The 18,864-nt window shown below is 40.0% G+C and overlaps 1 protein-coding gene across 3 annotated transcripts in view; it reads left to right on the top strand.

The window, feature by feature from the left end:
• sema6cb (semaphorin 6Cb) overlaps positions 1-18,864 on the top strand; it is a 124,272-nt gene that overhangs the window by 20,822 nt on the left and 84,586 nt on the right. For all 3 annotated transcript variants that reach the window (XM_084727566.1, XM_084727565.1, XM_084727564.1), the window contains exon 2: positions 12,460-12,661. In XM_084727566.1, the coding sequence (XP_084583692.1) occupies positions 12,520-12,661 (142 nt within the window). In that variant the 5' untranslated portion in view covers positions 12,460-12,519. The remainder of the gene's footprint in view (positions 1-12,459; positions 12,662-18,864) is intronic.

The following is an 18,864-nucleotide window of genomic DNA, read 5'->3' as shown; positions in this document are numbered from 1 at the left end:
AACATCTCAAAATCCAGCTCGCCTTGCCATTTGTTACAACATGGACCTTCACTCTTGTAACACTGTAGTCACCGACACACTGCTGCTAACTGTGCTATAGCTGCCGTTAGCTAGTTAGCTCAGTCAGCCGTCCTATTGGGCTGCGAAACAACCTCAAAAGACTGATGGAGGTCAGTTAGTCAACTGGGAATCAAATTGGTAAAATTGGTAAAGAAAACAAGTTGAGGTACCATATTTCTTCAGATTTTTCCCCCTTGCTTTCTGAAAGCCCTGTTACACTTACAAACATTTAGTCATTGTTTATTTTAGTTATCGAGGTGTGGTACAGATAACAGCATCGCGGGCACAAGCGTTTCCATCTCACTCTCCAAGGTTAGCTGTAAGGTCAGTATTCTGTGTTGCCATTTGTACAGCAAAAGGTCTAATTCATGTTGTCATTTTGGCCAGCGTTGCACAGTTCTGCTGATGCATGAGGTTTTCTTTTTGTTTCCCAGGATTTATTTTGTTTTTTCTGCCTGCTGCCCCGACAGCAGAATGAGTGTGTGCCAAGACAACGCTCTATACGCAGTGTGATCAAAGTATCAATTAGTTATATTGGTAGGTATAGTTAAACTTACATGTGCGGGCACAGTCACAAACCAGACCAGATCAAAATGCTGCACTGCAAACACACCACTTAGCTCTGTGCTCTTCCCATCCCATGAGTTTCTTTCTATACCTGAGGGGATGCAGGGAGACCAACAAACATCACCAAAGCCTGCTTTGCTTTGACTCGGAGCCCAAACTGAGAGTGGTTTCTCAGCTTTAGTTTGGTCCGCAAGCCCATCTCCTGGCAACAAGAAAATATTCACCTTTTCTTTCTCCCATCTTCCCTCTTCAATATATTAAAGCATTTTATTAGCATATTTTCATCCTGCCTGCTCTGTTGAATATTTGCTACATCCGGCTGGCTTGTGCCTCTCTTCATGTCCTTGTAGAGGTCAGCAGTTCTGTGTGAATCATGACAGGCTCGGGCAGCACAATAGTGTATTAAGTATTCGGGGACATGAGATAATATCTGCTCTTTTCTCCTTTATATCAGCTCTTTTCTCCATATTGTTTTAGCATCAGAGCAGATGACAGTGTACAGCATTAGAATAGGGGTGTTACATTTCCATGATGTGCATACAGATAAGTCAGTACACAGAGGAGAACACTGATATTACTTTTAAAACTGTGTCAGTGAAATACCTGTTCATGGCTTATTGTATATCATCCTTAGTGATGTTTTTAATTCAGAAATACATCATTTTTTGCTGCTGTCTCTTGTTTTTCATGTGGCTATTGAGATTCTTTTTGAGTTTCTGAATCAATTTTATATGCATATAAATAACAAGCACTTAGTCCATTAGCTTGATGCTAACACATAATGGGAATTACCATTAGTACGCTAATGGAAATTAGCATTGTAATTGCAGTAAAATCTCAACAAATGGATCCATTTTAGTACATGTGCTTAAAATAAAACAATGTGTGTGCTCATGCTTTCAGACATATATTTCCCCCGCTCTGTAGAAACAGACCAGGCTAATAGCTACTGACTTCACATTACTACCTCAGTGCTAATATGACTTTGACACTGACTAGCTACAGCAACCGCAAAGAGTCAAAGCTAAAAGTTCTCAATGGGTTTAAAAATTCAGCCAGAGGCCTTATTATTTTGGCCTATTTTATTTATTGTTTTTTTTTTTGATGAGTAGGAACAGCTAAATGTAGCTAAATGTTTAGTTCTGAAGATATTTAATTTTACACTCTTATATGCAGAACAGCAACAATTCTGCTGAAATAAAATTCAGACAGACTGACTGACATGCAGTTTGCATTGTTTTGGAAATATCAGTCAGGATATACAGTCACTAGATGTGGATGATTCAACTTTTTTATATGGTCTAGTGTTAAAAAAACAATCAAAAATCACAATAAATCATAATATCAAACTGCAGTACATGTAGAATTGAAGTTGTGCAGTTATTCCTTTTTGCAATCCTTCTCAGTAAAGTTGGGACACTCGAACACCTTCTTGCCCACCTCTAAACATTCCTCGGGGATCGTCCTCGACCTCGAGTCGATAAGTTGGCCGACTTCGGCTGTTGGGTCAGATTGGAGTCCTTAAATAGAAAGGTAAAAATGGCAACACACAAAATACAGAAAACAACAACACTCACCCTGCTTTCCCCTCTTGCTCTGCATTTCGCAGCCGTAGCCTCAGGGGGTATCCAATTATGACGCCCTTGAGGGAATGACAGTGCTTGGATTTCTGTCAATACAGGGTTCAGGTAGTGTTTCTCAATAACATTCTGAATTATTGATGACCCAGAGATTGAGAGGAGAAGGGGGTAGTTAACATTCACTTTTATGTATGAAGAGGAGAAAGGGAGATGAGGGAGATGGGCTGGCACAATTGCTGCCCAGCATATTTTAAAGTGATCTGTTTGATTGTGTGACCCCACGGTAAGTTTGAAAATGCCATAAGGACCACAGAAGATTGAAGATGCATCCTGAGTGACAGGGAGCACAAAATGGTCAAGGAATTATAGGCCTCTCTGAAGATGAATCTAAATAATTAACAGGAGGCAGACGAATGAAGAGGATCCCACTGGTGCACGTCTGATCCTCCTTCCACTGATAGCCCTCTGGGCTTTTTTTTTTTTTTTTTTCGCCCTTTGCAAATAGACATGAAGACTATGGATGACGCCTGCAGCGGTTTTGCCGATCGATCAGAGAACCGTCTCACTGTCTGAGTCCTGCATAGATCCCTCGGTGTGAAGTCTGGCCAGCTCACTGTCTGTAGAAAGAAGTCCTGAAAGTAGGCCTGACTGGAGGCAGTGCTACATTTCTCCGAGAGTGATACCCATGCATGAAGCAGTGGGTGTCAGCCAACAATTTTGATGCTTATTGAATACTGGATGTTCAGCGAGACACCAATATTTGTGTCCTTGCACTCACAACTGATAGTGTACATCGTATCAGTGCAGCGCTGAAACCTTTTTCAAAACTTTTGTTGGCTCTCGCTGTCAGCATAGTTTTACTTTGACATCAATCCCCTAAAGATCTGCCATAGAAGCTCAAGTATAAACCAGCCTCTAATCTGTGGGGATTCTTCGATGAGGACAGAGTAGAGTAGTCTGACATGGGGTGAAAATCGATGGCCTCTCAAACAGGACAACCCGTCACTTGTCTGAACTCCGTGGGCGCTGAGGTTAAAGCAACGTTCCCCTGGGACCAGACTGAGTGGCATTGATGGCAAGGAGGGTCCCAACCTCCCCTGACAGACACGTCTCATCCTGGATGCCATCTTGCCCTCTCTCTGCCTTGGCACAATGCAGACACTATGAGAATGAAACTACATTATACTGACACCAGGCAGTTGACATACTAATCCAAGAACTAAAGGACTACAGGGACCATTGATTTTCTATTCTTGGTAAAAAGCAAGAAGCCAGCCATCACTCCTCTTCGACCAGGGATGCTAATGGACTTTTTAAAATGTTGCCACGGAGATCCCCTGGAGCCATTCTGTTTTTGCCACTGCAAGACCTTTGAAATATACCGAAATCCCCAGCTCTTTTATCTGACATGTTTGTATTCAAGAGCCCAGCTTTAGATGTCTTGGCTGTGTCAAGTGTTTATACACAGCATCTGCCTGGTCAGTGACGGCTAACAATGAAAGTCTAAACTCTGACATCTGATTTAAGAATGAAACACTTCTTTATCTTTAATATCTGCCTATAAAGCAAGGAATCTCTCTGTTTGTCTGTGTATATAATTTTCTTATCTTGAAAACCGTTCATCCACTGTACTTCAATTGTAAATCCAAGGAAGTACAGTGCCGATTTTGGTGCAATTTGGACAAGCAGCACATTTAATATTAATGCATTTTGGATAAACAGACGAAGAGCTGCTCTGTAGCAGTGGGGGATAGAACGTATCAACGAAACAACGCTATCGATTAATACACTGGCACGTTGCACAGATTTGCCGCATACAATCGAGGCAAGTGTGGTTCTGCTAGAGACCAAGCTGCAGTTTGAAAACCTCACCTTCGATCATCTAAAGCGTAAGAGTATTTTAGAAAGAGACCGAACGATGTGCAAATTTCTGCAAGAACAAATGAGGCAAAAAAATCCAGAAATACTTTTTGAAAATGAGAGTGACAGCAAGATAGCGCTATCCTCTTTACTCTCTGTCACCACCCACACATGATGGATCAGGATTATAACAATAATAATTATATAATATTGATAATAACAATAATAATGAATTCATCTTGTGTCACAGCAATCCCTTTGAATTTGAGGTCTGAATAGGGTCTATTGTTATTAATATCATAACAAAAGAGTAAAATTTATGATGATTAGATATTCAATGAAATATTTAAAGACTATATTATACATATTGATCAAGTAATGTCAAATAATCTCTTGAATAATCTATAGATTAGTTGACAGTTGAATTGACTTGATTAGATTAATCAAAAAAAGGTAGGTTACTAGACTTTAGTCCCAAAGCCATGTAGAAAGAGGGTAACTGATAAAGCTCTCTGTCAACAGCGCTATTAATGCCTAACAAGACTAATTTGAGTGTTAATATTAATGTTTTGGTGCCTCTACACAGTCGGTGTTGAGTGAGAAATGTTTGAACAATTCTCCAGAAATGTGCGAGCAGCAACACCAGAGGCCGAGCAGTCAGCCTGATCCAGACAGGTACATTTTGAAAGGTGCTGCTGTTGAGATTGTTGCCAGGACCCACAGAAAATGTCTGAAGAAATGTTTGAGAGAAAGTTTTGTGGCCAGTTTTGTTTGAGGTCTATCAAGATAGCGATTTAAATGTTGTCTAACTCCTGTGATTAAAGCATATTCTCGATTTAAAAAAAAAACAATTGACATGCTAAACCCTGCATATCTTGATAAACCGTAGTGATCTTTGAAAGGCGCTTTTGAGGGTATTCTTAATTGGGGCTAGGTTGTAACTACACTAGAATGAACTCATGCGCGCTGCACACAACACCCGCCTGAAAACCGGCCCATACTGTCCACCTCTGTGTCCTCTGGGGGTTGTTCTCTCAATTATTGCCCAGTGCTCCTTGATCCCAATTCCAATTTGCCGCGACGACGTCTATGTGGTTAGCCATTGGAAATCTAATTAGCAAAGTTTCTCCTGTCTGAGAGGGCTGAGTGCAGAGTTGAAATGACTGCTGGGTAAAGAAAAGAATGGCTGCAGAGAGACAAAAGTGTCTTCAGCCAATAGGTTTTGTGGAAAGAGTACCAGTGGTCAAGATTCACTAACTACTGAAGTACATCCTTCAGGATTTTACTTTTTTTTAACACATTCTGTTTTATTTGAATGTGAGCTATGAATGTCTGTGCAGAGCCAACTTCAGGAAGGATACGAGGGCTGAGAGAAAAACAGCTCTGTACAGACGGTGATCTGCTGTGTGATTCGTGTCATGGGATTGGTGGTGTGATGAAACTTCCAAAAGGAGTGTGGTGAGGGACAATATGGCTCAGGCCTCAACAATGAAACGTTTGTCTCGGCACACACCGTTCATATCATGGGTTGTTTTTCCTCCAGTCACATTTAAATTCTCATGTGGTTGTTTTGACAATAAAAAAAAAAAAAATTATCAGGCAGGTTTGTATAAAGCAAGATAGCAAAGAAAAGCTAGACAACTTGACACCTTGTTATTTCCTAACGCAAATGGAAAATGAACTTTTATTCAGAATTCTTACAGTATTTCATTTTTATGCACAGCTTTTGTACTTCTGTATGGCTTTACACAATAATAAGGAAGAGTAATTGTTGCTGAGGTCAAGGGAGATATAAATGGTGTCATGGAGATGATGTAAACTGATGTACCTGTAAGCACTCACGATTCTCCGTGTTGATTTTCATGAATTTACATCGCCTTGTCCTCTTTTTGCACTTTTTCTGTTTTTTGAAATAGTATTTTTATTGCAAGTTAATGTAGGACACATTCATCTTTGGAGCATAAAAGCAATTTTATTTTTTCCTTTCTCTTACCAGAACTACTTAGCGGTGTAAAAGAACACAGTTATAAATTGTATGGCGGGTTTTATACACACCAAACCAGGAGAGAAAAACAAGAAAAGGGAAAAAAAGTACAAAACAAATAATTAACACATGCACTGCTTCCTCTGTTACAGGATTAATTATGTCGATCATTCATTCCACACCTTCAACCCCCTGCAGACCCCATAAATGTCTTAAAACCAGTTCCCACGCCTTAACAAACACTCTCAAAATCAAATGCAGAGGCCCAGAATAAGTCGAGGTTCAGGCACGTCCAGAGTAGGATGCACACGGTGTTGTGGCAAGGCTGCAAATGTAGGTGTACGAGCCTTTATGAAGCTCCAAATCTGCAGATGTCTGAAAAAGTGGGAGGCTGGGAGATCATATTTGTTCTTTAATTGCTTGGAGGACACAAACAGCTTGACTTAGGTTGCCATGGGACTGGGCAGTACGGCCTAAAATTTATATCAGGTATAATTTGGAGCAGGGACGGTAACAATATACAACATGGTGTATTTGTTTTTCCTAAAAGTCTAATATAAATGCTTCTGAAGGGGGAAAACACTGTTATGGCATCTACATGGCAGTTGTTACTATACTGTAGTACTCTGTAGTATTACCACATTTTATAACTATAATTATTACAATTACATAATTAGCATTAACATAATTTGCGGATGATCATTTTCTGCTCTGTCCCTGACTTTTTAAACCCGAACCTTGTCCTTATAATGGAAGATACACTGGTCTTTTTAGGAACTCCTCCTTTTCTTCACTGTGTGCATGTTAGCAAACTGTCTCAAACAAGCCAAAACCAAAGCTTTCTGTTTGCAGCTTAGATTGCCACATAAAAATCTGGCGATGCTCTTTTATCACTTGTTTAAATGTTTTGACGCAACTTCTTATCAAGAAGCAGCTCTCCTCTGCTCTCTGTCTCTGGGCAGCTCCTTCACAAACACGAGTCAGCTGAGAAAATGCAGTTTTCAGCTTCTCTAATATGGAGGTTTGCCACTTTTCAATGTTTATTATCATATTTAACTGAATATCTGGACAAAACAAGACAGTTGAAGACATCACCTTGGACTTTGAGACATTTTTCACCATTTTCTGATATTTTATAGACGTTGCAGCTCTAGATTTATTAACTTTAGTTTTTTTTGTTATTTAAAAACTGCTAATAAATAAGCCAGCTTGTACATGGGCAAGAAAGAATAGACTTTGGGCAGGTAGATTTGCCTGACTGGGCAAGTGACAAAAACAAGGTTGAACCTGAAATATTTTAATCTGCTGTGTCTGCTGACTCATCCACTGCAGCTATAAACACAAGCACATTGCACTAGCTCAAATTTATACCGTTTATACAGTCCACCCCCTTGGTTTCTGTATTCTTGTTATTCTAGCACCCAGCATAGAAAGCTATTTTGTAAAGGCCTGCTGAGAGAGGAGGGTAATGTGGCTAATTGTGTCTGAAATTGTGGAGGAGACCAGGGATGTGCTCACTCATTACGCTGGTCAGTGTGTACCGCAAACATGTCAGAGTGGAGAAAAGCGCAGCTTAAAGATTTTCACAGGGAAGGTGCCGAGAGACATCCAGGTGCCCAGAGGTGTGAGGTGAAAGGTATTCTCTATTCTGTAGCTATCAAAAGCAAGTGGATTAGCTTCACCACCGCTGAAGCACTGGTGAGGTCAGGGAATATTAGAGGGTGATTCTGCATCAGGATTTTGCTGCCAGAAAATAGACGTCCCAGGAGTCGACAGGTGCACACTGCAATGCCGTATGATTGAGAATAAAACTGAAATTTAGGATTTCAAGTGTGACTTTTTATGAGACCGTTATCTCCGGCCACGTGGACACAGTGGAACAAAATAACTCGCGAGAGATTATGAATTCAGCTGACTCCGTGACCTCATCCATGGCAACCAATGAGAACCAAAGATTCTCTTGTTATGTAATCTCATTTCTGCAATAACGCAGCTGAAGACCGTGAGACTCTACAATGCAATGCGGATGCATCTTATCAATCCGCAGACGCAGCGCTGTTGGTTAATCCAAATGCATGTCAGAAAGTCAATGGAGAGCCCAGAAAACCTCTTTCCTCCAAAGAGGCCCAACCGCCAGTGTGTCCCAGATGGCTCAACAAGTCCAGTTCATTAAAAACAAAATGATCCGAGCCCTCCCATCCAAACCCTAGAACACAGAGAGCAAACATAAGATGGGATAAACGGTGGCTTATTTCCCTTCGACAGCTGTCAGCTCATCAGCCGTCCCCTCCCTCTGCAGACTGCACAGAAAGTCATTAACTGATTAGACTTTGTTTTTAGGTTGAATTAAGAAAGTTCAGAATTCCAGAGGGGAGATGCATTGTTGACACATTTGTGCGGGAGGTAAACACGGGAGCCCGGCGACAGCAGGCGTGTTTCTGCTGTGTCCGTTTGTGTCGGAAAGGTCAAACAAGACGGGCAGCCATTTTACTCCAATTGTTGTGTCAGGATGGTGACAGAGCTTGAACAGAAACGAATCAAAGCCTTAACCTTTAATGTGGGAGTTGTTAAGGTTTTGTTGAATCCCTCAGATGTTTGTTGCATGTTTGAGCCTAATTAAAATGTCAAGATTCTGTCCTTTTTTAGCTGTTTACCAGCAGGTCGCTGATATATAACAAAAACAGAGCTAGTGAGGCTCCATAAAATGCGGTGGTGCTAAATAGGATAGGACTATAAAATGATTAACTCTTGTTACGAATACCAAAGTGATGCTGTTTTTCAGTCCCTTGTCTTTCCCCTGCTGTTTTCTCTGACACAATTTTTTCCTTCCCAATACAGATTCTGGAGTAATATGTTGGCCTTTTTTTCAATTATTTGACTAGTTGTTTGTTTCATAAAATGTCAGTCCAAGTCCAAGATGACGTCCTCAAATCTCTTGTTTTGTCCACAACCCAAAGATAGTCAGCTTATTGTCATCACAGGAGTAAAGAAACCAGAAAATATTCACTTTTAATGAACGATTCCTAATTGATTATTTGTTGCTGCTCTAAATATTTAGGAGTAAACAACTTCCAATATCAATCAATACTTTTACAATGATCGGTCAAAAGTTATTGTCCAGAATGTTATCAGTACAGAACACTAAACTTTCCCTGATATTTTTAATAATTATAAATAACTATAAATAAAAATATCCCAAAGCTAACAAACAAAAACTGGATAAAAATGATGCAGTTGGATGTCTTATATCAGTTGCTCTGTAATAATAAGATTATAATTTAAAGTAAGTTGTGTTTTATCAGTAAATAAAGGTCATAACCTTCAAAAACATCACGTGTGTCTGTGTAATGGTGTATTCTTCAGCATGGCTTGAGCTTTTCAGTAAATTTCCGTAACGTCAGTCTAGCTCTGAGGGTGACGGCTCATATTCTGACACATCACTTCTCTTCATTGTTAAAGGGCTCGCCCAACGGCTCATTAATTTGTTTTTACATCATCACAGACCTTTGATCTTAACTCGGCCAGCGTCCTTTTTGACGGGTTTCCCTCTGGAAAATAGCTAAGGGCGATGGCAGCTCAGACTAACCGGTTCTACAGCAAGTGGCAGCCAAAGGAGGTTGTTTTTGTTTATTTGCATCGTGTCAGTGACGGCGTGTACGTCTGTCTGTGTCTGTTCAATGTGCTGCTTACTGACACAATTTTCCAACTGTTGCAATGATATGACAATAAATTCTTTAATCCTTAATTTAATATGGCCTGGAGGTAAACCCCACTTCTCTTCATCTTGTCATGAGGCATTTTCTCATGGCTTAAGCGAACTCTGCTACTTTAATGCAGTGAAGTTTGCTCAGGATAATGATAAAGCCATCAAGAGACTGCAGGTCTGCGTGGTGTTTGTCTCAGCTTGTAGTAGAAGTGATAGCTTGAGTTTCAGCGTATATGACTGGTCTTGCATAAGCTCTTGTACTCTCTATGGTTGTCTTGTTTTGCATGCATCATCATCACACTCTGCTGGCTGCATTCCTTTAGCTAAGCACCCAGGTTGTCAATAAATGATGTCTTCCTTCCTTCCTCACAAGGATGTAATGCTCCCCCGATGTGCCGCTCGTGTTTTTTGGTGCCTGTCTGTACATATTGATGTCAGAAGTGAACTTGTTATGTAGATTGTTTGGTATGCGGGACTTTTAACAGCAGCTTTGTGGGTAATTTAGGCATTTACAAGACCAAAGTTCTTTTTTCTGCCCTGATTGTTTTTGACATTTTAAGGGATTTGTCTCTTGCAGTGATACCACTATCTGTTTGCTCAAATGGCTGTCCTCCCTGGCAGGAAAAAAGCATCCAAATCACAGCATATGAGGCTAATCCATCAGGTATATTGTCCTCATATATTGCCTAAGGCAGTCCACACAAGCTGTTGTAATTCACAAAGTAAACACAAGCAGACACTCGCCCACACGCCTCGATTTATGGCGTTGTGATCATCGCTTGACCTCATTGCTAAATGCAGTTTTCTCCTCTGCATTTAAATGAAGCAGACTATTATCAATATTGATGACAGTTCATGTCTCTGTTGACTTAATTTTCTGCTCCCACTTAAAACCATGCAGCCCAAGTCTCATTGCCAAGCGACACAGTAAACTTGGGCAGGCTTATAAGAACCCCCACGGAGGACACATTGCCCTTAATAAGTTGGCTGTGTCTGTAGGTCAGCGCGGTTCGAAGTTTGTTGCAACAAATCCCTCCGCCTTCCATCTGTCTCGACCCTCAGATCAAACAGTTGTGGAAATTAACATTTGTGCGCAGTCTCAGCCTTGTGCACAACAGCCAGAGCAGTTAATGATTCCTACATAGACACACAATGCCAACTTTTATCTTTTAGCTTTTATGACTGTTAACTTTTTTGGAGGATAGTTGTTGTCAGGACTCTTTTGTGAAATAGTTAATTGAAATTGTGACTTTGAATTCATGCAGGTGGATGAGATTGCAAGATCTTTTTGTAATAAGCTGTCACTGCTGTTTTTTGTTTATGTTGCTGTAAATTTATGTGAGATCACTTGTCAAAAATGCGCCGGTATTGTCTTCTCTCTGATGAATCTTTGATTTTTCTGATAGCAAAGTTTGTTTCCATAGGTAGTGATCTTTGTTTTGCTCCTGAGTCGCTCCTGTAATTTTGCAAAAAGTTTGAATGAGTCACTTCCTGTTTATCAGCCAACTTGTTTCTGAAAGCAAGATATGTGTAGGCAAGATATTTCAAAACCATACAAACACATTTTAATGAAGTTTGGAGCAAAGTCCAGCCTTGGCGTGACAAAAGGGTGACTAGGTTTTGGTGTGCATCCAGATCAGGGAATTTCTTTGAAGTGTTTTCTCAGGGGCGGCTGTGGCTCAGAAGGTAGAGCAGGTTTCACATTAATCAGAAGGTCGCTGGTCATCCTGGGGCGCTTTGGATGGAAAGCTGATGAGCAGGCTGGCATTTCGCGTGGCAGCGTTGGCCATCAGTGTTTGAATGGGGAAATGAAGTGTGTTGCAAAGCACTTTGAGCAGTTGGTGAACTAGAAAAGCACCATATAAATACAGACCATATCTTTTTATATCTTGTTTTGTTTCCTACATTGTATATGTCTATCTATATATAAATGTATTTTTATAGTATTCATTCTATATATATATTAATCTATAGGCTTGCTCCAAAACAAATTTCATTGTACTTGTACAGTGACAGTAAATTTATTTTATCTGAAACGCTTCTTGTGACTGAGAGGAAATTTTACACAGAGAAGTTTCAGCAGTGGATTAAAACCCAAGAGCTACATTCAGTTGTTTTACAGATGCTGTTTAAATACACACATCCGCACCTTTAACCTGAGTAGTTAATGCTGCCATCAGGGCCTGGTGTCATGGCGGGTGGAGCGAGGTGCTCCCCTCAGTGTAGGCAAAGGCTTAATTGTGCCAAGTCACCTGTGAAAGACATTGGCTGGTGGTAAATGAGGCAGTTGTCCTGATGGTCAGGGCCCGAGCGACCTGCCTCATCTCCTGGTTGCTTCCCCTCCGTGTGTCAGGTTCTCTCTCTGACTCCATTTACCTCTTCTTTTTTTTTTTTTTTTTTTTTTTTTATGTGTGTGTCTGCACTCCCGCAACTTGGCGGTTCAGCAGACACTCAATCACATCGCCGCATTGACATAAGGCAGTGCATGCTAATAAGAACTTAGCTGCCACCTTTGAACATTGCTGCTGTCATTGTTTCGTCTCATAATTGTTGCAGTTGAAGTTTTACCACGACTTTGAAAGTGTACTTACCCAATACGATATGAGGTTTATACTCCAACTTAGCTGCAGCAGTATTCATTTATTCATTGTGTGATTCTTTACCGACTGTCCTAACCGTGACACCTTTTCATCTCATTCCAGGTGGGAGGTGAATCTGCTGCTGGCCATGTGTTTCTGGTGAGGTCTCATCTTCTCGCCAAAATGAGGCTGATGCCCGGCTCGCCTCGACCCGTCCTGCCAGCCGTCCTGGCTCTCACATTAGCCGCCTTCTTACCTCAGCTGTCCTCAGGAGCCACGCCGTTCCCCCAAGACCTGGAACCAATCAGCACCGTGGGCAGAGAGTGTAAGTTTGAAATCTGTTGCGTTGCCATGGTGATCCTTGTCGAAAGGAGTACATGCAAAAGTAAACCGAGGGTCACTAAGGCATTATATCTCATCACTGGGGAACACGGCTTAGAGAGGTGGATGTGTTTAAGGGCATGTTCGCACCAAGTAAATTTGCAGAGGTTTATTCAGCTGCCGGCAGTTAATTCCTTTAGTCCTGCTTTGTTGTGTGAAAAAGGCCGTTTCAAGTCGAGGCATGACAAAAGATCTCAGTCAAAGCTGAGAATATGTAAGGAGTGAGCATTTAATCCTAAGCAGCACCTTATTTACAATTTATTTTATGGTACAAGAAGAATGATGTTGACCTACAGTGGCTCTAACTTGAGCTGCAACCATTAGTCGATTAATCAATTAGTTGTCAGTGGCCAGATTCTCTGATTTCAGGTTCTCTCATGTGAATATTTTTTTTGTTTTGTTTAGTTTTTTCTACTCGACATTTTTCACCATTTTCTGACATTCTGTGGGACAAACAATTAATTTGAATAATCGAGAAAATGATCTACAGATTGTTAGGTAATGAACGTTAGTTGCAGCCCTAGCTGTAACTCTTTCAGCACCTAAATCCCGTTTAGTTACACTTAAACTGACAAAATATACAGCAAAATTTTCCACGTTAATTTGGCCCGAAGAAAACAAACTGTACATGTGACTTAAAGATGGGCAGTATGGGTGAAATCAAAATCACAATAAGAACAGTGGTTTTCATGATGCTTTCACTCCTAACCTGTTTGGTTTAGTTCAGTCCAACTGCGATGTGTTTGCCCGGTTGGTTTGGTTTGTTTAGGCTGGCATCAAAACTGTCAATTAAACTGTGGAACCGACCAAACAGCCACCAGAGTTCGAGTTTCCTCTGCTGGTCAGTGTGGAGCCAATGAGACATGACGACAGTCACCAAAACTGCTCAAAGACATTACATTTCAGCACAAGAGTTTTGTGTTTGCATCTGTTGTTTTTGGCTATGAGTCAGTGCAAACAGCAAAGGATGCAAAGTTGTGAAAGTGAGAGTGCAGTGCAGTTCCCTCTTTCATTGACTGATTGGAATTGGTTGAAGAGACAAATAAAAACAAGCTAATTAATAAGGTGGACCACCTTCAGTCCGGTGGTCAGCAGAGGATACTCCTGTATCTCCTGCCCGATGGCGGCAGGGTGAAGAGACCGTGGCCGGGGTGGGTGCTGTCCTGTAGTGTCCTCTGGGCTCTGTACCAGCGCCTCACCTCCCCGATTGTCACTAATGCTCGGTAGATGGGTACCGATGATGTTCTGGGCAGTTTTAATGACGCACTGTAGAGTCATTAAAGAGTCATCAGACCAGAACTGAAAATGGATCATTTTTATGCCACCGCGCCGGCGACAGCCGTGGTCCGAGGCGTTATGTTTTTGTGTTGTCAGTCTGTCTGTCTCTTTCTCGTGAATGTGAATTCACAGGAACAGCTGAAGGGAACTGATTAGATTTTGGTAGTTAAAGGTCAAAGTCACTGTGACTTCACAAAACACATTTTTGGCCATAACTCAATAATTCATACGTTAATCATGATAATATTTCAGACAAATGTCTATAAGAATAAAATGATGAAGTAATGACATTTTATATAAAAACAGTCAAAGGTTGACTTCACTGTGACATCATAATGTTTTGCAAAAACACTTTTCTTGCCATTATTAAAGTTATTGCTCAGGAACAGAAGAAGAGATTGCGACCGTATTTCACATTTTGTCGGATTCTGTATTGGTGACACAAATCTTAGGTGTCCACCTTGAAACTGTGCTGATTGTGGAGAGCTTGCACGCCGCCAGTTTGAAGATCTGTGTAAAACATCCATGTTTCAGAAACCGTGGCCTCTTTGCAGCAGCTTCCATATTTTGAAGCGTTGTAACAGACCACAGGCTAAGTGGTTTGATGATATCAAGCTTTCATTCGAACTCAAATTACTGTAATTAAGTAGGTTTTCTGCGGGATACTTGTACTTTCATTAGTAAATTTTCAAGACTGTACTTTCACTCATACTTAACTATGCATTACAGTATGTAATCTACATAGTTACTTTTAAATCTTAACTGAGTGCTGAGTACAAATATCCAAACCATTCATCTGCATTTTTGGAGCCAAAAAGACCAATGAAAGCCACTGTGCAGGAGTTTGGAGTAATTTGGACCAAAGATTTAACTGAAACCCCTGTGACTGAATACCTGCTATTGATTATGCATTAATCAATAAAAGTAACTAATATTCCAGGTAGTTTTTCAAAAGAATAGTTTGTACTTTTACTTAAGTATTTTTTAACAGCCGTAGTTTTATTAATATATTTTAGTAATGTGACAGTAAATGTACTTGAGTGCAGAATTTCAGTACTCTCTCCACCTCTGAATATTATCTTAATTATGTTACTCGTGAAAACAAAAAATGTCAAACAGATTTTGTTTCGTTTGACAAAATAATTTTGTGAAATTGTAATAATCACTGTGCGATTACAGTTACAGTCTGTAAAGGCTAATTATGAGTTATCAGCCAGACCTGGATGTGGCTGCAGCTTAATGAAGTAAAACCTGACTGAGGAGGTTCTTAGACATCAGCGGTGCTCTGAAGGCGCCGTTTCATCGGACCACCCTGGGGAGCCATCAGTGGCACCCAATCGCCAGGGAGGTCCAAAGAAGAGGTCCAGGCTGCTAAATGTAATGGCCCATAATTGATTTAAGAGGGCGCCGACACCATGGCCCACACACTGTAATTGATCTATCTGGAAGAGAGTAACGCAACCATTAGCAGAAATAGCTGCGCTAATAGTGCTATATGTGGAGCTCCGTCCCAGGTGTAATGAGAGCAATTTGTCACCTCTGGTTCCAGCAGGTGACAGTGTGGCACAGGGTCCCTTGCAACTCGGTGAGACGTCCATTATGAATCGTAGTACTTCATCAGGCTGAAGTCTATGAAATCATACCTGAGTCACCACTTCTTTTTGGGAAGTGAGCAGTCGACCCACCTCAGCATCTTCTAGTTTTTTGTGACAGGCTGCGCTGAGTAAGTTCGGCCAGTTTAAGGCAAGTAAAGACATTATTATACCGGAGCTGCTTATAGATGAAGCTGCTGCCATAGTTGACCTTATGCATTAAATATTTGCTCTTTTCTCCAGACTTTATTTCTCAGCAGGATGCATCTGCTTCGTAAAATCATGTTCTGATCATCGGGGTCAAACAGTGTGATGGAGGGCAAAGTTATCCAATTAAAATTTTTGTCACAACCAAAGACTGTATCAAACTATTTCACTCAACACAAACTTTTGACTTAGAGCATATTAAAGGTTTGAGATGAGATTCTTCCCTTCTTTTGGGGGATCTTTAACACGCGACGGTCCATCTACTCTGTCGTAACTTAGAGAATCTAATTGCTTTCGAATGGATTAATTAATTTTTTCTTAACCACACCATAATCAGAAATCAGAATCAGAGATACTTTATTGATCCTCAGGGGGAAGTTGGGTTTCATTGTCCTTTACAGACTGTTTCTCATGCAGCTTATTTTGTAAATTAGTATATTAATTTAACCTTAACACAAATGTAAGTGGCCTGCGCTGTCGCAAGTTTATTGCTGAAAGTACGTGTGATAAGATGAGATCCAAGAAGTTGTTAATCTGTCAGTTATTTTCTCGATTAATTGATCAGTTGTTTGATCCTAAAAATGTCCGAAAATGTTGATCAGTGTTTTGCAAAGCCTGAGGTGACGTCCTCAGATGTTTTGTTTTGTCCACAACCCAAAAATACTCAGTTCACTGTCAGCAGAGTAAATAAACCAGAAAATATTTACGTTTGAGAGACTGATATCAGATATATATATATATATATATATATATATGTATATATATATATATATATATATATATATATATATATATATATATATATACATATATATATATATATATATATACATATATATATTTTTATCAAATACGATTAATAGTCAATTATTAATCGATTAATCATAGCGACTCTAAGTACATCCATTAGTTACAACTTGTGAGATACAGGAGCACAATACAATGGTTTAAAATAAGCCTATTATTAGAAAGGAGCGTACAAAAGTTATTAATCAGTTCATCTCTATCTGGACCACTTCAAGTAGTAAACAGTAGAATATGCCTTATAATTTCCTATAATTTAAGACAAGGAAAGGAAGCAGATTTCCAAATTTGGGAAGCTAAACCATCAAAAATTTGGTTTTTTTGCTTGAAAAATGGCTTGAACAATTAACTAATTAGGAAATTAGTTGCAGATTAGTGTTCTGTTGAGTGACTCATAGATTATTTTGTTGCAGTTTTAGTTGTAAAGCATTGTGGAAAAGGATGGGATAGTTAAAACAAGTTTAAGAGCTGTGCTGATTAGTTCACTGATTGGTAAGTCAATCGAAAGAAAGTTAGTTGCCAACTATTTTTTATAATCGATTAATAATTTCATTTATTTTTCAAGCTTAAAAATGCTGCACCTTTGCTTGTTCCAGCTTCTTACTTTTACTTTCCTTTGTCATTTATGTCAGTAAATGAAGTGTTTGGGTTTGGACTGTTGGTCGGACAAAAGAAGACGTCACTGTAGGCTCTGTGAAAATACCTTTTATAGACTAAATGATTAAATGGTTAATCCAGAAAATGATTGGCAGGTTAATCAGCAATGAAAATAATTGATAGTTGCAGTCCTAGTCCAGAGCATTCAGGTTTCACCTTATTTCAAAGCGGTGGACTCTGGTTTGATTCAGTTTCAGTTCATGTGCTCCCAGAGGCGGCGATCTTCAATAACTCTGGTGGACACCATCACCTGCTCCTGGATTTTGCCCTGAGCAGTGCCCCCCCACCCCACCCCACCCTCTCAAACTTTAGAGGATGTGAAAGTGCTGAAGAGTAATTAGAGAACCTCATTTGCCGGGGGGAGGACAGCGGGGCGGGCTGCTGAGCCACTGGGAGTCTCTTCACTAGATGGCACAGCAAGGTCCAGCGCTCAGCCAGACATTAGGCGCTTAAATCTTTAAACAGTCGATTTGAGACCGGCGGTTAGGGGAATGTACGGCTCCCTGTAGAGAGACTAATTTCAGACTGTGGTGTATTTCTAGCGGGGATTGCTAATTCAACAGCAGCCCAGGTCAGATGGGAAGCTGGAGGGCACTTAGTACAGTACTTTACAGATCCAGAGTGCCGTGGCCTTGAGCTGAATCTTTGCTTGGCTTAAAAAAAAAAAAAAAAAAAAAAAGGAAACAGCAGGGGAAGTCTCTGTGATGTGGAAGACAGCCTGGTGTCAGTATTGAGCCGGCCAATTTTATTTCTGCCTGGAGCAACCTTCCTTTTTTTTTTTTTTTTTTTTTTATTATCGAACATTTGACAGCCAGTCAGCAGATAGTTAGGCCTTTTATTTTGTTATTTAAAGCACTGGACACCGTCTCCTATCATTCAGTCAAGTCAGCATATTTAGAGTAAATTTAAAAACATCAAACACTGACCCAAGGTGCTTTACAGAGGAATTGAATTAATATTTTAAATTCATATTTTCCTCAGGTGAGTTTGTCTAATGCACAAGAGAAAGAAGGAATATATCGCTCCTTTTTTTATGCTTTGCACTGCATCCCTCAATTCATCTTAACTCACAGTTTTTGTATTCCTGCAGACACATCTTTATTTATGCATGAATACACCTGATTTCCATTGAATTATATACTTATACAGCCTGAAGTAACAGATAGTTTCTAGTTTTGGTATTATTTGTAACCGGGTGATTTGGTCATGTAAAGGATTTTAAATTGCATTCATGACGACACGGAGTCGAACTTTTGTGACCTCAGAGGACTGGATGCCACCTCCCTTTGTTTAGTCCAGTCAGTCTATGTTATTTTAAGACATCAAACATTTCCCAAAAATCACAGGAATGATCAAAATAAATACACAGATGTAAATAAGAGGGTATAAGTAAAGTAATAAAAGCACAGAGTACAATAAAATTAACATTTCCCTCGGGTGACTTAGTCTAAAAAAGGCAAGGTGGATTTAAAATGCAGAAGATGAAAAATGAAAAAAAAAAAAAAAAATGAAACTCAGCTGTATTGCAGCATAGAGCTGATATTATATCATTCTTTTTTTCTGTGCATCGCATCTCTCAGCTCATCTTATCTCAGTTTTTGTATTGCCT

This window comes from Lutjanus erythropterus, chromosome 9 (assembly GCF_056507025.1).
Source record: "Lutjanus erythropterus isolate fLutEry1 chromosome 9, fLutEry1.hap2, whole genome shotgun sequence".
Classification (NCBI taxonomy): Eukaryota; Metazoa; Chordata; class Actinopteri; order Lutjaniformes; family Lutjanidae; genus Lutjanus; species Lutjanus erythropterus.
The sequence above is the reverse complement of the archived record's forward strand: the minus strand, read 5'-3'. Positions and strand labels throughout refer to the sequence as shown.